The 27,421-nt window shown below is 37.4% G+C and overlaps 1 protein-coding gene across 1 annotated transcript; it reads left to right on the top strand.

The window, feature by feature from the left end:
* Window positions 1-771: 771 nt before the first annotated feature.
* Window positions 772-26,916, top strand: LOC134804732 (probable phospholipid-transporting ATPase IIB). The gene is made up of 19 exons (XM_063777931.1): window positions 772-953; window positions 1,044-1,137; window positions 2,957-3,159; window positions 3,367-3,609; window positions 4,787-5,007; window positions 5,314-5,521; window positions 5,647-5,869; window positions 6,016-6,208; window positions 10,362-10,477; window positions 10,925-11,062; window positions 11,516-11,689; window positions 12,850-13,020; window positions 13,328-13,513; window positions 14,256-14,442; window positions 14,657-14,832; window positions 18,431-18,535; window positions 18,641-18,767; window positions 19,447-19,650; window positions 26,534-26,916. Exons 1-19 carry the CDS (start codon window positions 901-903, stop codon window positions 26,668-26,670), a joined length of 3,159 nt encoding a protein of 1,052 aa, XP_063634001.1. The 5' UTR covers window positions 772-900; the 3' UTR covers window positions 26,671-26,916.
* The last annotated feature ends 505 nt before the right edge of the window (window positions 26,917-27,421 follow it).

Below are 27,421 nucleotides of genomic sequence, written 5' to 3'. Positions count from 1 at the left end.
CAGCTCACATAATTTCTACCACTATTTAAAGTACAGTCAACGACAAACACATAAGTTTACGTTCCAATGTTTTGATTTTATTGATATTTTTCAGAACTTCTAATTTATCTGTTTTTTACACACTTGTCCTGTTTATGAGCTTCAGTGGCCTATTTTATAAAGCTACAAGTTACAATTTTCAAGCGGAAGTCTCTTTCTAACCCTATGTGTTAGAACGAGACTTCCGCTTGTAAATTGTAACTTGTAGCTTTATAAAATAGGCCACAGGTATTAATCAATTTACGTACTTAATCAAACTTATAGGGAAATGTTAGAACTAGTGCTTAAAGTATCAAAATATGAATAGAGCACCTACTAAATTGTTTACGACTTGTAAACATTGCAGTTTTTCGTTATAAAACGCTTCACGTCGACTTCGCACATTGTCGTAATTATTTACGAGCTTAAATAATAATTTGCGGACCACACTCGGTATAGTCATTATTAATATTATTTAAGTATTATTTAAAATAAACGCCTTATAAACCGCGAACAATTTGAATGAATGACATAAATTGACAACAGACTTTTAACTTTTTTTAAAAGCATAGACAATTGGTGATACCACAAGGAAATATCTGTCAACAAAATTTGGCTAGCCAGACTCTAACAACTAGTATGTTGTTGACAAAGAATATTGGTTGTTGATATATCGCAACAGTCTGTAGAGCTCATAACGCATTAGCTGTCACGTCACTGCTGTAGAGGCACAAATGTCATTATTGTAAATAAGTTATACCCAAGCGATAAACAAGGCATAACAATAAAATATTAAACATCGGTAAATCAATAGCATGTGTGATTAAATCGTTGTAAAATTATGTTTGAGTAGAAAATACTTTGTCTGGATATATTGCAAACATGGAAACCACTCCATTACTATCCAGACCTAAGAGGAAATCTTTATGGTCAAGGTAAGAATAGTTTTCACCAATAATCCTTTTATTTTTATTTTGCTAAGTACAAGACCAGCTATTATACTAGCATTCATTCTTCAATTTCAGATTTAGCTTCCGTAAAAAAGAGTTGACATCTAGAGTCATTTATCTGGGGCAACTACCAGATGAAGATTTTCCACCAAATTTTATTTGTAATCAAGTGAGTAACGTACAAGCTTTTTATTATTACTATATGTAATTTTCGTATCTGCCTTTTGATGAGGACCTTATATTATGGGTACCTATATTGCTAACTTACATCAGAGCTTTTCTCTATATTACATACTTAATTATAATGTCGTAATATTTTATAATATCCTGTAGCATCCCACAGTACTAGCCACACACAGCAAAACAATGTTGAACTTTTCTATGTGCTTGTAGTGTTTATTTATATTTGCTATCATGTAAAAGGTGTTATTCCCACTAGTTCCCGTCAAGTTGATACCACATAATTTGTTTTTGTCTGTTCTCTGCAGTAACACATCAGAAAAACCTTGGTTTGGTGGTATGGTGGCTTGGTATGTGGTAAAATATATTGCCAATAGTTACCACCAAAATTTTGTTAGTGTTCAATACTAATAAAAATACCTGAATAAATATGGAGTGTTGCATGTAGATGTTTTTAGTTTTTAGGGTTCCGTACCCAAAGGGTAAAACGGGACCCTATTACTAAGACTTCGCTGTCCGTCCGTCCGTCCGTCCGTCCGTCTGTCACCAGGCTGTATCTCACGAACCGTGATAGCTAGACAGTTGAAATCTTCACAGATGATGTATTTCTGTTGCCGCTATAACAACAAATACTAAAAACAGAATAAAATAAAGATTTAAATGGGGCTCCCATACAACAAACGTGATTTTTGACCAAAGTTATGCAACGTCGGGAGTGGTCAGTACTTGGATGGGTGACCGTTTTTGTTTTTGCTTTTTTTTTTGTTTTTTTTTTTTTATATGGTACGGAACCCTTCGTGCGCGAGTCCGACTCGCACTTGCCCGATTTTTCTTTGGGCTTAATATTTTATTGGCGTCAGGCACAGGATTTGAGGGGGTTTTTTTAGGGGGATATAGCACAATTGTGCAGTAATGAAATAAAAGAAAGTGTTGAACAAATATAACATGGCTTCTCAAAACATTAATGTAAGATACTAATAAAAAGATTACATTAAACCACTACATTGTTAGGGCTCCATACCTCAAAAGAAAAGGGTTCCGTTACCCTTATAGCAGCGGTTCTTAACCTTTTTCCATCCAAGGACCCCTTATAGGATCACTTTGTTGTCCATCCATCTGCCTGTCTGTCAAGACCCTTCATCTCGGAAACGCATGGAGGTATTGAGTTGAAATGCAAACCATATACTCAGGTCTACAACTCTACAGTACCTTAAAGATCAGAAAAAGTCAAACTTCTAAGTTAATGTAAAAGTTACGGACGTTTATGCCGCAAAAAAACGTATATTTCGACACTCTCAAGAGAATCAAAATTTATAGGGCTTGACCTACAACTATGAAATTTGGCAAGTAATATCGTCTTATACTACAAGTACAGAGAAATATCTGAAAACAGATTTCTAAAAAATGAACAATTCAATTTGTACGGAACCCTCGGTGGGCGAGTCCAACTCGCGTTTGTCCGGTTTTTTTAAGACACTGACAAAATTATATTGGTGTATCTGTAAATCCAAGAAAGAGATGCAACTAAATTGGGTTGGAGATACTATTTCATTTCATTTCATTGGAGAGAAAACAGCCTCTCATCCTAAATAAACCCATAAAGCGAATTTAAAATATCTCAAATTGTTGTAACTATAAGGTGACAAAAGCAACAATTAACTGCTTTTGAAAAGCTGTAAACCCATAGCTTTTCAAAGCAGTTCAACACACACACACACACACACACATACACACACGCACAATATATTGTGTGTTTGTATTATACATACTAGAACTTTTCATATCTTTATGTAATTTTTTTTTTTCAGAAATATAGTATATTAACATTCCTTCCACTGGTATTATATGACCAATTCCGTTTTTTTTTAAATCTTTACTTTTTGGTCATGGCACTGAGTCAATTCATACCAAGCATTCGTATTGGATACCTGTATACATACTGGGGTCCGCTGTGTTTTGTTTTGGCAGTGACACTGTTCAGAGAGGCAGTGGATGACTTCAGGCGATATAGGTAAGTTTTTATGAAATGCCTATATTAATGGCCAGGCGACACTTAATGCATATGCAGCACATTTCTCTTTACGGTTTAACAGCGCGTATAAGCGCGTCTCGATTTTATAGGAGCTGATGGAAACATGCTGCACACCCATCCAGTGTACACTAGCCTTAAATTTTGTATCATGTTTCACATCTTTCAAACTATTTATTCTGCTTGTAGAAGGGATAAAGAAGTGAATAGGCAATGCTACGAGCGTGTGGTTCTTGAGCAGAACATAAATGATTACCGACCATTTGTGACGGAGCGCGTGCCAGCGTCGGCACTGAGAGTTGGAGACATAGTCATGCTGCACAAGGGGCAAAGAGTGCCGGCAGACATGATTTTACTGAGGACTAACGAGACAATGGGTACTGTATTTATACGAACAGACCAATTGGATGGAGAAATAGATTGGAAATTGAGGTATTTTTTGCACTATATTATCACTTGCTTGTTTGTGTTTTGCGTTATATGAAAAATGTTCAATAAGACACCCAGTAGGTCTATATTACAAGAGTTTTGGTACTGTAATTAATATAGCTTTCTTATGTTTGTGTGAAGGTAGGTATAAAGTATGGCTGGGATTGCCATGCTTTATACATACTCGTAGAATAAATTTACTAGGGAAATATTTTATATAAGATTGACCGGGGTAAATGCCACTATGGAGCTTCTATGCAGTTATTGCATCTCTTTGAGTTCTTTTTGTAATCAATCTAGTGATAAAACCCTGAACCTACTTGGAGAGTACTTTCAATTGTTCTTAACAATTCAGATATAATAAAAGGCAAATCTTGTAATGAAGTTGTTGTTTCATACGTAAGTATTTAAGTGATTGCTTTGTAATGGTGTCATTTATTTAATGGCGCCCATTAGTAGAACAATTTTTTATCAAGCAGATACGTCTGCGAGCGATATTCCAAATTTTGTATTAAAGGAAAAAATGGAAAAATTTACGCTTCCGGCAGGACTTGAACCCGCATCCTCCACAATCCGTGTGTTGCTCTTAACCAATTGAGCTACGGAAGCCTACCAGGACATCGCAAATCTTTCCATTCCATTCTTTATGTAAACACGCCTTTGGGGTGGCGTATAGCGACATCTACCGAAAGACAATTACATCTTTTAACGGCACCATTAGTAGGTATATATCGTTTGTTCAACCATGAGATAGGAGATAAATAATAAAAGCTATTGGCTACTCATTCCCTGTTTAATTTCCTGTTCATCCATTTTACAATGATTACGTCGTTAGCATGAATCATAAGGAGATAAGACATTAGCGTATTACCTATTTTATTTTTATTGTTTGAACTTTTACCTAATACATATGTTCTACTAGTATTCGTGATCTTCCTATTTTTTAACCATATAGCGTTGGTTGACTGCCCTGAAATCATATCATTTTTTTTGTCAACAACGAGCTTCTTTGACAATGAGGCTAATAAGTGGCTTATGGAAAGTCCGAGGTCTGCAGTTAAAATGCAGAGTTCCTCTGTTATATTCCTACTTAATTAAATTGTTTACGTATTTGGAAACACGGAACTGCGCTGCAACTGCGCATTTTACGCTCTTATTTGAAATAACCATTGTTTTTCAGAATACCATTACCCTCTACTCAGAAACTCCCGACAGATGCACATCTTCTCGATATAAATGCTCAAATATTTGTCGAAAAACCAGAAAAAGATATACATTCCTTTATTGGAACTTGTACTAGACTGGATGAAGAAGAGAATGATTCTTTGGACATCGAGAACACGCTGTGGAGCGGCTGCGTCGTGGCTTCGGGTCAAGCTACTGGATTGATTATTTACACAGGTACAATCAATCAATTGATCAATTTCACCTTTACGGCTGTGTACAAACAGCATATGCAAATACATAAAGACACCTTAAAAATAATTACTTACATTTGAGAACTTAATAGAATCAAATTTTATATAATTAACAGGCATTTATATAGTTAAACCATTACAAATTGCTTACGTAGGTTGGTTTTTACCTAACTAACGCTCTATAGGTAATCGAGTTTAGAGTTTAGAGCGAGAGTAGGTAGAGGTGCTCACAAAGAACTAAAACCACTAATCAGCCACTAACTACATACATAGTTTGTGCTTCTATCAGGTAGTCAAACACGTAGTGTGATGAACAACTCGACACCCCGGTCCAAAGTCGGCCGCCTCGAGCTGCAGGTCAACGACCTCACCAAGCTCCTCTTCGCAGCTACACTCCTCACCTCCTTCCTGATGATTGTACTGAAAGGTTTCAATGGTCCTTGGTACGGATTTCTCTTTAGATTTGAGCTGCTGTTTTCATACATCATTCCTATTAGGTAAGTGATTTATGAGACGTAAGATCGTCCTCATAATAAATACATATTTTATTTTAGCTAATGCTTCTATTACTGTTTGGAATGTTTCTTAAGTAGAATCTATAACTACTTATATTTGATTGCAGTTTAAGGGTCAATTTGGATATGGGTAAAGTCTTCTACTCGTGGACTATACAGAAAGATAAAAAAATAGAAGGCACTGTGATGCGATCGACGACTATTCCAGAGGAACTGGGTAGGATACAATATCTACTCGCTGACAAAACTGGGACGCTAACCAAAAACGAGATGGTGTTTCAAAAGCTGCATTTAGGAAATGCTTTGTACGACAACAATCTGTTTTATGAGGTTCGTGTAACATTATTGGTTGAGCGAAATTGAGTATATCATTGCCAATCATTACTTTACTGAAATACCTACATGCTCGCTGCTTGACGGTCGCACTTTACTATATTGTTAAAAGTGAAACTTCATGTGTTTGATATTGAATCCAGGTGGAAGGGTTGCTGACACAATATCTGACGAACGAGTCGCACTCGGAGCCAGCGTCGCCCATACTGGGGAGCTCGGAGCCCCTGTCGCCGCCGCCGCAGCAAGTGTGGCGCGCGGTGCTGGCCCTAGCGCTGTGCCACAACGTCACGCCGGTCTACGAGCTCGACGACCAGAGGGCCGACGAGGCGCAGTCAGGTAACGAGTCCCACGCGGTTTCGAGTCGCGTGTGATGGGAGATGGTAAACGATATCGCTGAAAAGATCCCAATTCACAACAATCACAACGATACAATGTTATACGAACGTTAATCTTCACTGACTTTAAAAAATACACCTTTGCTATTAGGTATTAGGTGTATACGAATGTTAAGCTTCACTCACTTAAAAAAAAACAACGGGTTGCACTCCGGGAGTGCCGACAGAAGTGAAAACTCAATGACTAGTCCAAAATGTCTGCAGCACTAGAGCCTGGCTACTGAAATATTACACAAATGTTTGGCGGGAAATTCAAAAAAACTTGGGCTGGTTACACTTTATGTAGTAATTATAGTTTTGATACTAGAAAATATTTTTGATTTACTGTGCACACGTAAGGTACCTAAGTATATAAGTTAAATATACGTTGACTTGCACTCAAAGTCAGCTCACATAATTTCTACCACTATGTAAAGTATAGTCAACGATAAACACATATGTTAACACTTTCTCATCATATACCATTGTAAATGTAACAAGGCGAAAAATGAAATGTAGTGTAAATAAGACCTCGCTCGATAATACCGTTAATTAATCCATCACCAAAAAACCCAAGTAACACACAAGCAGGATAATAGAGTAAAATTATCATCTTATTCAAATTAAGATTGCATAAATTTTGTGTATAAGCGGTGGAAATTACTAAATTCGGAATAAGAAAATATGTGGGCCTAGTGGGGCCTAAATGCTGAATAAATTTAGCATAGTATCGGTTTTGCATATTAAAGCTGAATAATACTTATTTCTTACACAGTTAGTCAGACATTATTCAGCTTAAAGCATTTGTGGTTACTAAAAGCTGCATAATAGTAGCATAAGCAGCAATTAGCTGTATATATTTTGTGTCGTGAGATATTAAGCAGACAATATTAAGAAAAATGTGATGGTGGCTACTAAATGCTGAAAAGAAGCGTCGGTGAAGACTTTCAACTGTATAAAAGCGGTTGCAGTTTCTGTTTTAATGCTAGTCTTTGAATAAAGGTGGACGCTATTACTGGAAGCTGTAATGAAATCCACATATTATTTGTTATTCAGTAGCTGCATATATGGGTTAGTTATGGCTTTTATAGACATAACGTCTGAATAATAAATACTAAAACAACACTTATACTTAAGTTATGGCGATTTTAGTACACATATACTATCTTTTCTTGCTAAAAGCTGCAAAATGAACGCAATGAGCAGCGCTATTCAAACTACTGCTTAGTATCAACAAATGCGCGGTGGAGAGGGTTCCGTAGCTTTATAAGTTTATACACGGTCAACAGTGCTACTTGAGCCTGTTTGAGCTTGAGCGTGTTTTTATTTTATTTTGAACGCATCTTGCGTATTTATTCTTTAATCCAACCATTATTTAAAAAATCGAGGTTTAGTTTTCTTAACAATTCTCTTCGATTGGTTATTTTACACAAGATGCATTGTCGTTTTAATGACGTAAAACAATTGCTAGCTACCATCGTAAACACTGTTAACTGACCATTTGCATACCTTACTGCAACGAGATAAAGTTTACCAATGGCCATTTAAGGTTGTTGCTAGTTTGCAAACAAGGTGGCAAATGCTAGTTATTGATATTGTTGCATTAAAAACTTGTAGACTGGACTGGGTATGTGAAAAATAAAATAATCACCCCCATTAAAATATAGCGAAATCGGTTCTCCTGTCGATTTTGAACGGACTGTTTTTAGGTTTCAAGTGGGTCTACTCATACCCATCCCACAACAGTGTGGGATGGGTACGAGTATAGACTCGTACTCATACCTAAACAATACTGCCCATACCAAACTATACTTGTACTCATACCCGTGATACCCGCTACTAATATACCCGCACCTTCGCACCTATACCATATTCATATTCATACCATACTCGTAACCACACCATACTCATACTATACACATCTTCGTACTCACTTCGTACATCTTTGCGTATACTTTTACCTACTACATATTTGTCGGAACTGATAACGGAAAAAATAACTGTGTAGTCTGCCGTGCCCCCAGATTTATCATATAACTTAAATATTATATCGCGTTTATAATATTAGTAGGAAGTAGGATTGAATATTGCCCGTGTTACATACCTATAATGTTTCTCATCAAACTAGTGAGGATCTATGTGTATTTTACCATTTGTGTATAAAACCCTAATATGCTTTAAGATTGCGAAAACAATTACTATTATACTGATGTTATTCAAAACTTGTTGTTCTAAAACCATTATTATCTAACATGTAGCTTAGTAACGCGAATAATGTGAATGCCTATTCAGAAATTTAGCACATAATAGCTGTGGCAGCAGCTTATATTCAGCACAGTCGGACGCCATTACGGTTGCTCATATTCTAACCTCTAAAATTAAATAGGAATTTAAAATGAACTGAAAAACCCATTTATATTCATTTATAAAACTAGTTTTATCGTAGCATAACTTGTTAAAGTACATTTTCTATCACTAAAACATCTAAACACCGCAAAAAAATTACAAATTTAAAAGTGGAGTACTACATTTTCTATATTTACTTTCTAAACAGTGCATTATTTACGCGGCGCTTTAAAATTTTAAATAAAATGTATATATATATTAACAGTAAAGTCGCATGCGCAATGAAATTGATGTTATGTAAACATCAAATCAATATATGGGTAATGTCCTCCTTATTTTGTATTCACTTCAGACACTACACTTTGACACGAGTTCACAAATTAAAATGGAAGACAAATCATACACAAATAGCTGAATATATTTTCTGTAACAATGCACTTTTGAACCAAAAGCTGCATAACGTGTGACTAACTGGGTCATTCTATACAAAGCTGGATAACTTTGGTTTAAAAGCGGTATAGAAGCTTTTGACAGCCTCTATACAAGTGTTATTCAGCGATTCAATGTTTGGGCACACACTTATACAGCTATTACATTACTGTTAATCAGTAATAAGCGGCGTGGGCTAGCCCACCTTGCGCCCAAACCTTCTGTATAATGTCTGTATAAGCGCTTATACAGACGTTAGACAGCTACCTTATTCAGCATACAGTACGGAATGCTCTATTATTCAAACAATATTCAGCTACTTTTGTGTTACTTGGGAATACATAAGTACTATGCCAAATATGCTAAATGCTAAGTATCAAAATATTTATAGAGCATCAACCTCCTAATTTGTTTACATTTGTTTAGGAGTTGTAAACATTGCAGTTTTTCGTTATACAACGCTACACGTCGACTTAGGACATTGTCGTAATTATTTAAGAGCTTAAATAATAGTTTGCGAACCTCACTCAGTATAGACATTATTAATATTATTTAAAATAAACCCCTTAAAAACCGCAAACAATTTGAATGAGTGACATAAATTGACAACTGACTTTTAGCTTTTTTTTAATCATAGACAATTGGTGATACAACAACGAAATATCTGTCAACAATTTTTGGCTAGCCAGACTCTATGTATAATTGACCCATCCTCTTTTCTATTGAAAAACTTTAGTTCCGAAATTGCTGGCCAGTGAGCTTAAATTTGTAGCGTTAATTGTTTAAAATTCGAATAGAAATTGTAAAGTTACCTTGCAGACCTCGCATCTAAATATTTTGGTCATGATATTTTGAGTTTTATTCACCAGTACTAGAGTTCACATTTATTAGCGATTTCATCAAGATGTAGCTTTATTGAATTATATTGGAGTGATATAAAGTTAGAATGTAACTGTGAGATCCTCGTATTTCAGCCCGTACAAGATTAGAACATTGAGCTTTATTCCTTAATATAAAAGTCCAGTTTTAAGTAATTGACCTGATTATGATACGTTATGACTAAAGTTCTTTGGTGAATAACGATGTCCGTCACACATAACATAACGTCACGCAAGCGCCCTGCGCCGCCTACATGAAACAGCAGGCTCAGGCATACATTTTCGCCGTGCGGTAGAAAGAGAGGAGAGACGCCTTACGCTGTCTCGAGTTTATCATTTTTTCCCCACCTCAAAAAGTGCTCAGCGCCGAAGAAGTTTTCACTTCAAAAAACCTTTGCTATTGGGTGTTCGTAAATAATTTAAGGCATCATTGATTCCTCGTTTATCTATATAATTGTTTAGACATGGGAAGCTCTATGATGTCGGAGAGCTGCGGCGGCGCCGTGCCGCAGCAGGAGCTGTGCGACTACCAGGCCTCCAGCCCCGACGAGGTGGCGCTCGTCAAGTGGACCGACCGGGTAACACACTGCCTACATCATTATGGGGATCATGACATATATGTTGTACTTTGTAAAATAGTCTAGTTAAGTGGGTAGAAAATTAATAGTTATCAGAAATTCATAAATAATTCTAAAACTATTAAAAAATGTAAGATACCAATATTTAAAGTTAATCAAATTTATATTTTAGACAAAACAGATATGTGTTGTATGCACGGTAGTGCTACCTGCTCTTTATAGTATGTATAACCGATTTGTGAGGTAATTTATTTGAAATACCGTCAACGTCCCTATTGTCACCTGGCTCACTGGTACCAATTTATGGGTATACGGGCGGTGCCATTATATCGGAGGCTGGCGGAATCAGGCCTTAACCTCACTGAAATTAAACAAAATTTACTCATATTTATCATATCATTTATTTACCTATTATTGATAACAACATTAACAACTTGATGTTTTCAGATGGGTGTATCCCTGTACCGAAGAGATTTTAGCAGCATCGCTTTGAAGCTACGAGCAACCAACGAGATCATGCAGTTCTCCATACTGCAAATTTTCCATTTCACCAGTGAAAGCAAGATGATGGGTATTATTGTGCAGGTGTGTGCTCAAAAATCGACTGTAAAGTTTTTATACATTTGATTTTCTACCTTAATACAGATAGAATAAAATCCAAGTTTAAAACACGCCACCCTATAGTGAAGTTGACGCCTAATATAGAATGCACTTTATCGCCCACCTCAATAAATACAGTTAAAAAAAAAACAATTTATACACATACATTTCTAAACCTATAATGTTCTAATAATAATCACGAAGCAGAAGAGTGACCATGCAGATAATTAACAAGTAAACGGCCTCTACGTGTTGGATCTATATCCCCACGAACGCCTTATAAATGACCGGGCTCGAAAGACCAGAGAGTTTCAAAACGGAAATAGCTACACCATTATTTTTTTAAATGCTAAATAACTAGCTGTCAATCTAAACTTATGAGGTAGATTTTCCGAAATTACTTATCAAAAATACATGTTTTATATTTATTTTGATTAGGAGGAAGTGTCCGGCGAGATAACGTACTACGTGAAAGGCGCAGATGTGGCGCTCGCGCCCCTCCTGGAGTCTCCCTGGCTCAACGAGGAGTGCAAGCGGCTGGCGGCCGAGGGTCTGAGGACTCTGGTCGTCGCCAAGAAAATTCTGACTAAGAACGACTATTTGGAATTTGAGGTAAACTTTTTTCTTAATCTTCATTAAAAAAAGGGTTTTTTCACAATGAAAATGTCACCCTTATTGTGCTAAAGCAAAACAAATAAACCTTTATTATCTACCATACAGTAAATTATATGAACTCTGTCAAGCCATTTCCGTCAGTATAAATAAGGGTTCCTTTTGTACCTTTTTGGTACGGAACCCTAGAAAGGGGGAAATTCAAAAAATGTAGGCGCGAAGGGTAATCGTCCTATTGAAAATATGAATTTCGCGCCTCTTTCCACTGACAAAGTTGTCTGACCGGTTACGTCCAATACCTATATTGACAATATCGTTTATTTTCATTGCCTTTTTTGAATGCGGGAAGGCTAAAATTAAGTTGACTTCACCTACGTCATAAAGATTATAATTGTATTCCTGCATTAATTGTACCCTCTCAGGATCGTTACGGACACATTCCACCAACATATGGACACATTGGGTACAGTTGGGTGACACAACCTTACACATAAGGATCCGAAACTATTTAGTGGAACGTGTCGGGACCGGATTGCAGCCAGAGAGCAGTATGGCCGATCTGGCCATGGTCAACCCCACTAACCATGGGATACGTAGCAGATTGGGCTATGTAGTCCGATACCAGATACTCTTTACGCATATCAAAGCATATCTGTTTCACTGCATAAAAAAATCACTACCAATGGCATGGCAACCACCTAGTATTGAAGTCCGTCCGTTACCGCCTCGAACTAAACGTTAAGTTATATATTTTGGTAGTCTCGGTTTCGGCTTACGCAGAAACGCTTTCGTAATTCTGACTCTTCTCTACTTATTGAATTTCTCATCTGATTCTATTCACATTTGTGAGCACTGACCAGGTTCGATCATTTTTTTGTCGCTACAGTTTACAATTTTTTTAAACTGTTATGTGACTTTTACGTGTGTACGCGAGGTCTACAACTCACAGATTCACTAGTATTAGACATGGTTTAGAAGATGCTTAGGTACGATTTGTAGTAATAAAATAAGTTGTATTCCAGATATTTTACGAACTGTTTTACTGTAGCTAGAAAAATATATTCGAAAACAAAATCCTTCTTATTGCTTGTAATCTTTAAGCTGTCTACTCTTACAATCTTTAGTGTATCATATGTATTAAATAAGACTGTTATCCGCAGAGTGAATACAAAGAGGCGAGACTGAGCGTGACCAACCGCGCCGAGAAGACCATGGCGGCGATGTCGAAGCTGCAGTGCGGGCTGCAGCTGCTGGGGCTCACCGGCGTCGAGGACCGGCTCGCCGACCACGTGCCCGAGACCATGGCCATGCTGCGCGCCGCCGGGATCAAGGTCACATTTTCACTTTAACCCCAGTGCTATGGAACGTACGTCTCGATACATTTAACTAAAGCATTACTGTCGGCGTCAGGAAACTTGAGGCTTCTTATAAATGCTAGCCGGAATTATAAATATTTCTAAACACCGTTAGATCCGTCTGAGCTAACTCTGTAATGACTTTGCAGCGACAAAGTAGAGTGCCATTATAGTCGTTATAATTTCACAAGAATTTTGTGAAAACCTTCAGTTTATAACACAAATGCCGCCTTTTTACAGTTACTTAGTGCATTAAGTAGTAGAACATAATTTTTATGTGCAGATCTGGATGTTGACCGGCGACAAACTGGAGACGGCGTTGTGCATCGCGCGCTCGCTGCACCTCGGCGGCGGCAGCAGATGGTTCGTGGCGCCGGAGTGCAACTCACGCCGCGACGCGCACGCGCTGCTGCGAGTGCTCGCCGCCGCCGCCGACCAGGACCTCATCATCGAGGGCGAGACGCTCGAGGTCACTGCACTATACATACTACACACACGGCCGGCCGGAGATGGTGCTGACATCGTTTCGTCACCAATCTAACTGATGCCACGGCGTGATCTAAACTGTAATCGATTGGTCTAGTTACGATTTTCTATAAAGAATTCCTGGCTCCAATTTCACCACGGTGACAGGTGCGACAATTGTAAAACATCACTGTTGCTGACGTCACAGGCATCCATGGGCTACGGTTACCGCTTACCATCGGGCGGGCCGTATTCCTGTTTGCCACCATCATTGTTTTATTTAAAAAAAACTTTATTATATCGGAAAAAAAAACAGATATTTCTCTTGCTAAGTTTATGACAATTGTCACAAGAAACACTACAATTGTCACGAAATTCCGACATATAACTCATTACCTGTCAAGAATTACCTACAATTCTTCTAAATCTTGACAATTGTCAGAAACTTCGCAAAAGAAATATCTGTTTATTTCCGATATAATAAAGTTTTTTTAAATAATACAATGATGGTGGCAAACAGGAATACGGCCCGCCCGATGGTAAGTGGTAACCGTAGCCCATGGATGCCTGTGACGTCAGCAACAGTGATTTTACAATTGTCGCACCTGTCACCGTGGTGAAATTGGGGCCTGATGTAAATAGGTACATTCGTGATTGTTTTTTTATTTATATTTTTTGTGTTGATAAGTTTTGATGTTGCGGGCGTCTAGATGTTAGTGTTTTTGACCAAAGTGTTGTTGGTGCAGATGTGCCTGCAGTGCTACGAGGACGAGCTGGTGGAGGTGCTGTGCGGGTGCTCGGGCGTGGTGGTGGCGCGCTGCTCGCCCACGCAGAAGGCGCGCGTGGCGCAGCTGCTGCGCGCGCGCGGGCGGGTTGTGGCGGCCGTGGGCGACGGTGGCAATGACGTGGCCATGATACAAGAAGCCGACATAGGTAACACATTTTTTGCCGCGATCAAGCGCGTCAAATTACGAAAGTGAAGGCACGTGAAGTGCTATATTTTCATCGTGTTTTTGTTAAATTGACAAAAGAAAAAATACGTGTCCAGTATTTTATTTTTATGATAACTTAACTGGCGGAGTAGTTGTAATTTTTTAGGATACTAGCATACCAAAGTGTAGCTGTTGACTAGTTTCCCTATGTACAGGCGTAGGCATCGAGGGCGCGGAGGGGCGCGCCGCGTCGTTGGCGGGCGACGTGAGCGTGCGCGCGTTCTCCAGCCTGGCGCGGCTGCTGCTGGTGCACGGCCGGCGCGCCGTCATGCGCTCCGCCGCGCTGTCGCTCTTCATCGTGCACCGCGGGCTCATCGTCTCCACCATGCAGGTCAGTGCCACTGCCACTAGTGCGAAGCGAACCCACCCTATAAGGTCCTCCACTATAGTTCGTTTTTTTTAGCATTAGAAATAAGGTAAACAATCTTGACGTGTCTTTTAATTGAAAAACACATTTTAAAAATAAGTTACGGCAAATATGTAACAATTATGAATCTAATACGATCATTTATATTCTTCTGCTTTCATAAGTAATAGTTTTTGATTTTTAAAAAGCGTTTTTCAATTAAAATACATGTCATGATCGCTTACCTTCTTGCAAGTTCTTTCTAATGCTAAAAAAAACGAACTATAAATCATGCGCAGGTGTACATACATACTTGGCACTTATCTATTGAAAATTGGACACCAACTCTGTGGCGTAAAATGCCTTCTAAAGGAACAACCCAATATTACAAACACTGCTTCGACTTCTTTAAAGATCCCTTGCGCGATGCGCGGTTGCACGGAGCGGGCCCACCCTAAAAACTCTACGAAAAATAGTTTTCACCACACCAGAACGGAAAGGCTTACTTTGCACTTCAAAAACTGATAGCAAAGTTACATTTTATTCACATGTGAGGCAAAGTAATCAAATGCAAATTTTGAGTTGTTTTCTTATGTTTGCTGGTAGAATTGACTTTTAAATGATGATTTTGGATGATAAATATTTAATAACATTCATTTGGATTTGATTTGGTTTGATTTTGTTTGATATTTTACATTTAATATTTGCTTCGGGTTGGTGTGGTGAAAAATTTTGTGTTTCACTCGGGGGCAAATTTTGTTTAACCCTCGTGCTTTGAAACTCTCGCAACGTTCAAGATTCCATTTTGGAATCTTTCGCCTGCTCGGGTATCAATATTAGCACGAGCGGTTAAACAACAACTTTGCCCCCTTGTAAAACAAATAACTATTTTCTACTAGTCGACTGTAATTCTTGAATTAAGATTTCTTATACCAAACTGCAATGGGTATTTTTAATGTATGGGCTCCCAACTCAACTATAATATTCATATCGATACAGTTTAGTCAACTATAATGAAATTGACCAATCACAGCTCGCCGCGATCAAGAGGACGATACAAAATCATAGCACAAATTAATTATTTTAGGTTGTATAGTAGAAACAATTGGTTCATAAGTCAGAAACGCGCATGTGACACCCTTAATATAGCAACGTCCATAGACTACGAAAACCACTTAGTGTTGCTTGTTAGTCTCCATCTGCGATCATATATAACCATGGATACCGCCTTTAGGAACATTACCGTTCAAATTCTCGGGCCAAATTAGCACACATACACAATTACGCCTACATTCAAATAAGACGACGCGTTTACAGAGCCTGTAATCAAAGCTGGTAAACAAAATAAGAGTCATCTTTATTACACTAATGGTACATAGCTAAGTGTAGATGAAATGCATATAATGTCAATAACTACCAATCAGCGACATTAATCCGCTAATAACCTTCTTGCTGTACGTACTGGCCGCTGAGAGTTCGCGGTTCATATTTGATTAGAATATGACTTGGACAGGGATAGGTTTATGCCATACAGTGAAGAACCAGTCAAATAATTCACGTATAATAATTTAATGCAGATTAAAAGATAACTAGTTAAAATGTTGTTATGACATGACAGACTAACTAAACATAAGTAAATATATCATTGTTGTATAAATGTATTCCGCTATATTATTCCGCATTACGCTATAAGTATTTTGTATATTTTATTATCAATCTGCATGGCAGTGCGAAGTCACGTTCAGGTATAGTCTGTCCGTTTTTCTAAGATCAAGTACGCCATAGTAAATGTATGGCGAACTTGATCTTAGAAATCGGACTGGCTATACAGTCTGCAAAATTTACATGGGTATACGAATCGGGTCAAAAATATTTGAACAGGCGGAGTCACAATAAATCCCCACTTTCAGTTCAGAATATTTTATATGTATATAGCCGGTCAAGCAAGTTTGTCAGTAGAAAAAGGTGCAAAATTAAAATTTTGTATAGGACCACAGCCGTTCGCGCGCTTACATTTTCTAAATTTGCCGCTCTTATAATATTTTAAACTTTCGCGTTTTGAACACATATTAACTCACATTATACGAAACGAAACTGATTTACGTCGGTAAATCAAGGTAATTGAATATAATTCGCGTTAGACCCGTCTATAATGTGAGTTAATATGTTTGCCGCTTTTTTCTACTGACGGAAATGGCTTGAGAGAGAACTTACATATATGTGACAGTAGAGGGTGGATTCAAATGATCAACATTTTCAGATAATGTGTGTATTTGTTAAATTAATTCAGTGAAAGCATGATAGGAAAAAAATATCTACATATAGGAGACCGGGTATGATTATCTCATGAATAGAACATATTCTAGATATCTTGCCAGGCATCCACTCAATTTCATGTCTCTCTAATTGGACAGCTTTTTTCCATAGTTCTCTGCGAATAGCATCTTGTGGGAATCTGAATGGAAAGTAATGTAAAATGGCAATATCAAATTTGATTATTAATTTGAAATAACTAGGTAGTTTTTTTATAGCTCCATCTCATGAAATAAAAAAGGAAAATACAAATCTGTAAGAAGGAATTTATTACTACATTTATAATTATATAGAAAATACCTAAACCAAACACAAGTTAATAAAATAGTCTACTTTATTTAGCATAACACAATCCCTATTATCCTCGCAATTTAAAAAGTCGTATGTTGTTATGAAAGTCGTATGCAGTTGTTACGTTTTAGCTTAGCACGGTAGTATTGAAAACAAATCGTCATGTTTTTTCCAAATTCTACTGAAGTTATCTGTTTACTACAAGTGAAAAGTGATTCCACTGTCCTTGGTATGAACTAAAATAACTTCTGCACCACTTCACGACACATGAATATATTTTTAATTACAAAAAAACGTTGTTTTTATAAATCAATTTAGCCATTTGTCACTGACTGTCATCTCGGTGGTACTGAGATTGCCAATCGAGCAGTTTGTAAGTACCGCCTATCGCGGGGTAGTTTGCGTTGGGTCATAATTGAGCGGACAGAATACTTCCATGTATAGCATTTCGCTGGTCTCCATAGGCTACGTACGGTGGCCAAAATCGAGAAAACAACTGTCTAAAAATTGAATTTAGCGCGGAGCAAGTACCAGGGGCTCATGAGTTACGAGAAGGTGTCGTTGACCAGCTCGCCGTAGGGCGCGGGGCGCGGCGGCCGGGTCGCGTACCAGTATGAAGGTATCACGGCTGTTCGCGAATCTTAGCTGTATACTTTTGGTTTGGTTTGTTTGTATGATTCTACTAGTTTAAAGTATTATATTTGTTGACTAGTAGAAAAAGTATTGTATACAATAGTGATATAATCAAGCTTTTCAATCTCGTACCTTACTTAGGCAACTCAGCAAGCTTCGTTGCCTAAACACGGTACTCGACTGAAAAACTCTCTCTTATATCACGATTGTATAAAATACTAGTGAGCAACGCTAACCGGCGCGAATGGATTATACCTATATAATGGCATGGATATTATTATTTAGCCACTTTATAAGGGCAAGCGCCTAAATATAACTAACTTGTATCCCTTTGTTACTGTTTCAGGCGGTATTCAGCGTAGTGTTCTACTTCTCGTCGGTCTCACTCTATCCCGGATTCCTGATGGTTGGCTATGGTACCCTGTTCACTATGCTGCCAGTATTTTCTTTGGTAAGACACGATCTATGTAGAGATATTTACTTGTATTTGTCCAAATATAATAAGTTATAAAAATTTTCATGATAGTGAGGTTGAGTATATTTTATTTGTTTTCAGGTTCTTGATAAAGACATTCCTAGCTCTACTGCTCTCAAATATCCTCAACTATATAAACAATTGACGAAAGGGAGACAATTGTCATACAAGACTTTCTACATTTGGACAGGAATATCCATATATCAAGGTGAACATTATTAACTTACTATATGTACTCTACCGTTTTATTAGAACGTTGTTCTTGACATATGTATTTAACGCACCTCAGCAAACCAGCACATCGCTGAGTGTCGAATTGTCGTTCGAATTTTCAGCTAATTTGGATGTGGACAGCGCTATGCTATAAGGCTTTATACAAATTATACATTTCACGGTGTTGTAAAAATTTGACGTTTGGCGTCATATAGCGCCATCTATTTCGGATGTCGAACTCGGCGCACAATTTGTTCTGAGACTTTACCCGTCATTTCCAATCAATAACTCTTTGCAGAGCGTTACATAGGGTTCTACTCTCGGTTCGTCTTGCCGAGAATAGGGAATATTACGCAAAACTGCGCAGAGGGCGTCACAATCACAGGGCCTACCGTGAAACACAAAAATCGAAAGTTCGGTTTCTGCCTCTCTATCACTCTTGCCTATTCGATCGACAGAGAGGCAGATAACGAAACTTCGATATTCGCGTTTCGCTGTAGGCCACCTGTAAACAAACCGCCTTTATGCATCAATGTCATAGTGAAAACTTCTCAAAAAACTGTTTAAGGCCTAATATGTATTATTTACTCTATGGTTTACTATGTGCACTAGTGCTGCACTCTGCCGGCAGAACATTGCAATAATACTCCCTATTGATAAATTGTCTGTGTCAGGCGGCGTGATAATGTACGGCGCGCTGGTGCTGTTCGAGGACCAGCTGATCCACATCGTAGAGATCAGCTACACGGCGCTCATCCTCACCGAGCTCATCATGGTGGCGCTCACGGTGGACACGTGGCACCGCCTCATGGTGGTGGCCGAGCTGGCCAGCCTGCTCATGTACGCCACCACGCTGCTCGTCTTCAATAGCTACTTCGGTAATGTATCAATACAGTCTCAATTTCAATCCGCTTGTGTCAATGCCATGTGGCGACATAATATGGTTGTACTCTGTTAGCTGTACATTCCGCGAATCCCAAACCCGTGGCTCCACCATTTTGAAATTAATGTAAGAGCTTTATCGACAAAATAATCCATATAGTTACTACTTAACTGTGGACCCGCTCAAAACATTTCTTGAGATTCGGTTGAGAAATGAGACCTGAAGAGGAGAACAACCGGTATACGAAAGCATTATTGACCAAGCTGAAACGGAGAAAAAAGCTGCGTACAACTTTTAATAAAATGACCTAACTGATCGAGAAATGTAAACAAGTTGCTGTCGAAAGAAAAGAAATGTAATAGTACATTATTGTCGAGGCTCGGAAGTAGCTACTTGCAGGCTGAGGATTCGTTTTAAACGGACGACCTTGGGAGTCCGTTTAATTGAATCCGAAGCCAGCAAGTAGCCTTCCAGCCGAGTCATATATAGTGCTTTTCTCAAAAATGGTGCAAGAAATATAAATATCATAGAAATATTTTACAAAAGCAACGTTCTTACGTATATATTTTCACAGAAAAAAGTAGAAACAATTGAAAAAATTAGCTTTGCCGCCTTTTTATTTTTTTAATAAAAAAATAGAAGTGTATTTTTCTGCCGAAAATACGCCAACCTATTTGAGACAGCTAAATAGTCGCGGTACTAATCATCTATTTGGCTGTTTAATGGGCCTGTGCCTTCATTTGATATGGCCATTTCAACTTTTAAAAAGTTTGGAACTCGACAAATAATGGAATTTGTATGCAACATTGCAGTCCCAAAATCGAGACTGCAATGTTTTTAACTTTTTAATTTTTGACTGACCATAAACTACGCGCTTCGCGACCTATTTTTTAAACGGCAAAGTCGACTTTGCCTTCCATTTTTGAGAAAACTTCTTTAATTGCGCACTTTTAAACTGACTACTTATTTATTTCTTACTTAGTTTGCAATTGCATGTCTATCTAGTACATCTCGAGACCTTTCTAATGAGTCTATATTCAATGTGTTTGTGTTTTTCCATCGAGGCGTCATCAGCTCCGTTTTAACATATTATTGCATTGTCATCGGAATTATGCTAAATTTCAACCCAATCGGACATAAAAGAGAAGTAAGAGTAAGAGTAAGATTTTAATGAAATATTAATAATATTATATGTATATGTTGTAGCCAGATCATAGAATTTCGAAATGCCATTTCTGGGGGCACGGCAGTGCCCCCGCCAAGTCGAGCAAAACAAAGAGGCACGGCCGTACCATCCTTTTCTCGAAGCGATTCAGGCCATTTTCGACGTCCTGTAATTTTGTGTTGGCTGAAGCTAGAACCCTGAATTTTCAGTAATATATAGGGCTTAACATGCTTAAGATATATTCTCAAGAACATTCAATTTGAACTTGTAGTTTAAGGGGCCGGTATATGACGTTTTCGATTTAGACCTCACTTTGTAACCATAATTTGTTCAATAAGTGTTTAATAATTGCATTAAATTACACGTAAATTTGTTCACGAAGAAACCGTGTACCGACTCTTTGTGCCATTATATTTTTAATTTGCTGTTATTCTCTACAAATCGACACTAAAAGTATCAAAAAATCAAAATATGGAGTTCCGTTTGAGACAGAAGCAAAACAATTTTGTCTTTGACAGTAATTGAATTATTGTATGATTCTGAAAGCTAGATAATTCAGCTACCAATTTATTATCGATTTATATTTTTACTCACAAAGACAACACAGAAATTCAATCTCAAATGTAAACTTTCGAACAATTTCCATACATTGACGACATCACTCAAAATTCTTCTTCAAGTCAGATGCCCGTTGGGGCTACACCGGAGCACACGTGTACTTCTTCAAATGAAAATGACAGCTTGATTTTCTTTCTTTTGACAATTATATTGACATTAAATCATATACGCACACAAGAAAGTATACCAGTAGATAAATTGTATTTCAAAAAATAGGGTACATAAATATCTGCCTTCGTCTCATTTAAATTTGATTTGCTGTTATAATGGTTGAAACCCGCAGTAAACTATCTTAAAACAATACGATTACAGTCGAATTTAAGTATTATGTTCCTTCAAAACTCGCTTAAAATGAAAAAAGTTTAAAGACTCATCTTTACTGATTGGGATAAATTTTTATTATGCTGGTATCATTTTGCGTCAGTTTAAAAACGTATTTGACTTCTGTACGTCAATGAATTTTGATGACAATTGTAATCTTGTATTATATTATACAAGTTTTATCTTAAAATATTGCCTATTAACAGGAAGAGTTATGTAATTCGTATAAGTAATACCTGAAAGTCTTGTACCTAGATCTGTAATACCATGGATTGCGACGAATAAATGATAATGATTATGCCGTTCGTTCCGTCTATATGTATAATGCGTGTACGTGCTGTTCTCTGAAAGTACTAGCGAGTTTTTGCGGCTTTGGAGACCGAGATGAAGCTTACAGGCCAATGGCGCTCTAGTTATTGTTATGTATACCTATGTATCGAATGTTTTATAAATTACCTATAAAAAGCAATGTTTTATTTCGATTAGGTCTACATTTTGTGCATATTGCATATCTGAAGTATTTTCGTACTAAACTTGAAACTTTCGTTGAAACTAAATAAAATAATTATTCCAAATGTACAGTCGCCTGCAATTTATGTTACACAACGAAGGCCGCAAAAATATCTGACACGATCTTATTTGTAGAACCATAAGAACATGTCACATATTTTTGCGGCGTTCGAAGAGTAGGTACCGTCATTATCACCAACTTTGCCCGCTTTTTTTTTTAAAACGAATTTCTCAAAAAACATCACATATGACTTTTTTTGCTCAGCACGTCCATTGTGATCAAACGCATCAGTTTATTTGAAAAAAATAAATTTTTTACCCATTTTTTTGCGTTTTAGAGGGCGGGCAAAGATATCCGGGGTTTTCGCCAACATTGCCCACGTCAATTTGGTATTCAAATACAGCTCGTATGATGATGATGTCTAAGGATCACTTAAAGGTTTTGGGCAATCCTACCATTCCCTGTTAATAACTTAGCGATAAGTGTAAAAACTTTAAAATAAATTTGCTGGGCAATGTTGCCTACCCGTTTTTGCCCATTTCCAAATAAGGCTCGCCTAAGCATTTTACAAAGGCTAGGGTTGTCACTTTTGAGAAAATCTGTTACAATAGTTTAATGGCCAAAAATATGATTTTTGTTGTGTTTTTCATTCGTTAACGGGATAAAACATCTAAATAAAGGATAATAAGACAAATTAAATACAGTATATATTTATAAACTTATTTTAGTGTACAAACATAACCTTCTTTTACTTGCGAAGTTGGGTAAATTAGATGAAAGTGACAACCCTAATCCGTTTTTGGTGGTGGGCAATGTTGGTATGGATGCCAAATTACCGGATTACTTTGCCCACCGCTAAAACTTTTGTGTATTTAGGCCTTTTTAGTTTAAATCTCAATAGACATAATCTATGCTTCATGTGTTATAACTCAAACCCGGAAATATTTGTCAAAGGGTTCTCAATTTTTTCTACTTGCATTTATTATTTATAAATTTTTTGCCCGCCGAAATATACACTATATTAGACAACTCGCTCAAATCAAAATTCCCAAGTCAAGTTATGCACAAGTTTGGTATATAGTTTTGTCAGAAATATAACCTATATTCTACTAAAAATAGCAGGGTGGCCATAACTATTATATTTTCTCTACATTAACGAATTTGTTTAAAATTGTCGTTTTGGGCAAAGTTTCCCTGGAGGCAAAGTTGGCGCTAATGACGTAACATATTATTGCAGGTGACTGTACATAAATGTTTCGGTGATTTTGAGATTATTTTTCAGGTTAGTTTACTAACAATCAAGTTATGCAGATACCGATTTCGTGAACGTATAAGTAATAACGTGAATAAATAAAATAATCGGTTGGAATGCGGTGTAAGGCAGGGGGGGCTGACGTCACCAAAATTATTTAATTTATATATGAACACGTTAATCGTTGAGCTCAGCAGAACCAAAATCGGATGTTCTATTGATGGAACATGTGTCAATAATATCAGTTACGCGGACGATATGGTGCTGCTGAGTCCATCGATTGGCGCTCTCAGGAAGCTAATCAGTGTGTGCGAGGACTACGCGGGGGCCCATGGACTCAGGTACAACTCGAAAAAGAGCGAGTTGCTAGTGTTTAATCCGCGCGGTAGCAAAGTTGACACAGTGCCGCCCGCTACACTAGGCGGAACGCAACTAACGCAAGTGTCAAAATTCAAATACCTGGGTCACTGGGTCACTGACGATCTTTCGGACAACATTGACGTGGAAAGGGAGCGTCGGGCATTGGCGGTCCGGAGCAACATGTTGGCGCGCAGGTTTGCGAGGTGTACTACAGAAGTAAAAACGACGCTCTTTAGAGCTTTCTGTCAGTCATTCTATACCTGTAGCCTGTGGGTCAACTATACGCAGCGGACCATCAATGCCCTCCGAGTTCAATATAATAATGCGTTCAGGATGCTGTTGGGATTGCCGCGCTACTGTAGTGCGTCAGCCATGTTCGCAGAGGCGCGCACGGATGGTTTTCACGCCATTATGCGTAAAAGGGTCGCCTCGATGGCACGCAGGGCGCGGTCCAGCTCCAATAGCATCCTCAACGCATTAGCAAACCGTTTAGACTGTCCACTCACTAAAGTGCTTATCGCCCTACATGTCAGGCCCCGGATTGTATAGCATAGTTTAGTTTAATTTAATAATTTATACTATTTAATTTTCAAAATTTCAAAATTATCTATCTGGACATGCTTATATTATATTAACCTTGACATACCGACTTTAAATTTATATTTGTTTTTATTTTAATTTTTATTTAATTTGTAATGTCTAAATGTGAATTTTGAATTTTTGAATTTTAATAATTTAATTTTATTATGACTTAAGTGTTAAGTTAATTTAATTTAATGAATTTGTGATTTATTATTTATTTTTAATTCTTTTTGTAATTTTTATGTATATGGACTGTTTGTCTGAAATAAACGTTACATTACATTACATTACATAAGTAGTAAGGTACCGCTATTGTTTAGCGATACCGATTATTTTTGAAGGTAAAACTATACCGGTTGAAATATAAAGATATTAAAATTACAGCAGGGACAACCATTTTTTATAGGTGTACCTAAACCATCATTGGCCGAGCGTTAGCAAAGGTCTCCGTTTCAGCTTGGGCAAAAATGCTTTTGTATGTTCTCCTTTGCAGATCACATTTCTCAACTGATTCTCGTGAAAATTTGTAAGCAGGTTCGATAGAACTATTCTGTTTCGCTTTATCCGCCAAAATGGAATTGCCACCCTGCTGAAACTTTATTTATTTAAATTCCTATTGAATGGATTTTGCACCTTATGAAAAACCGTATAGAGTAGTAAATAACATTTTACATCTGACTTAATGACATCTTGTTTTATTCGCTTTAATTGTACAAAACGCGTATCTCGACAAAGCAATATTAGGTAGTAAAACAGTCAACAATCAAATGAATTAAATAGGTACGTCACGTGTGACATGAACAGACAAGGAAAGCAAGATTAAATGCATTGTTTCTCTTTCATCTATCAATGGAACGCTTTTACCCTCAAAGGAGGCTAGTGGTCAATACTAAACTAAAAGTCCAATCTTAAAAAAACATGATGGGTCACTGACCTGTCCCAGTAAAGTGAGGTAGTGTGCGTGAAGTGAGCTTGTGTGTGAAATGGGGTAAATTGACAGAATCTGAAATTTTACCCACCGCTACCGTCGCCTTAATAATTATTGTACGTCAAAGTTCCTTATTTTCGACACTGACACACTCACTCACGATCATCATAATTCTAAGGTACTTCTAGCATACCCACAAGCTTCAAATTTTAAACATAAGTAGTTTTCGGCTTATCAAGCCATAGAAAACTTAAAAATATTGCAATATCAGACATGTTTTAAAGATCTAAGAACTGCATAAGTAAGTTTGTAATCCCATATAAATATATGCTGTTACAAAGTTACTGTTGCAGTTCCTTCAAATAGTAGGTAAAGGTACACTACGATGTACGATGTGAGTATGAATGAAGATGTGTTTAGTTATGATATGTATACATAGTATGGGTATGAGTACCCGAAAAGAAGGACTGTCTACAAAAAGAGATGAGATCCCATCAAAAAAATTACATGTAAAAAAGTGCAAGTCTCGCAACGCTTCTACTACAAAAAAGTTTTGAGATGTAATGTGAAACCAAGTCGGTTATTTTAATCAGTGCCAGGGGGTGTTTAAACCGTATCAATAAGATATCTTTAATTTGTAATACATATAATTTGCAATCGCTCCGATAGGTATGTAAACTTGGCAATCGCACATAATGGTTTACTCGTACCGTACTCGTATATATGTGTAATGCTCAAACTGCAATTAACGCTAGCGTTATGTTCAATTAGAATTATTTTTAATAGTTGACGATGATCCTTATGTCATTATGCAGCCGTGCGATGGCCAAGTCATTATACGTATTACAAATTAAAGATATCTTATTGATACAGTTTTAACACCCCCCGGCACTGATTAAAATAACCGACTTGGTTTCACATTACATCTCAGAACTTTTTTGTAGTAGAAGCGTTGCGAGACTTGCACTTTTTTACATGTAATGTTTTTGATGGGATTATAATTGACCACTTCATAATATAGGTAGTTAGGTTAGGTTTGAAAAGTATACTTTTATTATAATTTCGACTCTTGACAAAAGCATGCTAATTGTGGCTTCGAACTCTAATCTGAATGTTAATCGATATACTTTGTTTATTGCAGACTCAGATTTCATCAAGCACTGGGATTTTTGGTGGAAGGTAACCACGATAACTCTCGTCTCTTGCTTGCCGCTGTACATCGTCAAGTTCATGCACCGCAAGTGGAGCGCTCGCCAGTACCGGAATATACGGAAATGATCTTTGAGTGTTAGGGCATAGGGTTAACATAATGCCCTAACATAACGTGTGTTCAATTGGTGTACCGTGAAACCATTTATTTGTGCCTTGGAGGGTAAAAATGTCCATTGAGAAAAGTGCTAGTTTACTTTGTGGTTTGCTTACTATTTACCAAATTTACAATCAGTTTCCACATTTTTTCTTGATACATATTTTATCGATGTAGCTAAGTTGTACGGTTTCATGGTAGAATGCTATAGAACATTAGAGCGAATAGTCGCTAGCGCGCATCTGGACATTGTTTTTTCCAAGTACGCAATGAAGTTATGTAAGCTGCGCATGCCCTATAATGCACCTTTTATAATCGTTTACTCGTATCTACAATGTTTTATCTAAACACGCACATATACATTTCATAAACCTATAGAGGGTTTCATGCGTTCATAAACCGCAAATTGGGAAAGCATAAAATATAGCTAGTTTGTAAGTGCACAACACCTTGCACTTTGTGACTATGCGCTGAAACTTGGCACAGTTGATTCTTAGCTGGTCATGAGCAGATACAGACCGGGAGACCTCGAGAGCCACGTCTCATTTAGTGGGGGGGAGGGGGGAAGTTCGACGCCGCCGCGCTTCACTTGGAGCAACATTTCTCTAAAACTGTACCTATTAGGGCATGTGGTATATCATTTTCGGATAAATTAAGGATGAGGAATTTATTTTTGGAACCAAAACAATGCACTTTCTAACAAAAAAAAAACAAAGTAGAAAA

The sequence above is a fragment of the Cydia splendana genome, chromosome Z (genome assembly GCF_910591565.1).
Source record: "Cydia splendana chromosome Z, ilCydSple1.2, whole genome shotgun sequence".
Classification (NCBI taxonomy): Eukaryota; Metazoa; Arthropoda; class Insecta; order Lepidoptera; family Tortricidae; genus Cydia; species Cydia splendana.
The sequence above is the reverse complement of the archived record's forward strand: the minus strand, read 5'-3'. Positions and strand labels throughout refer to the sequence as shown.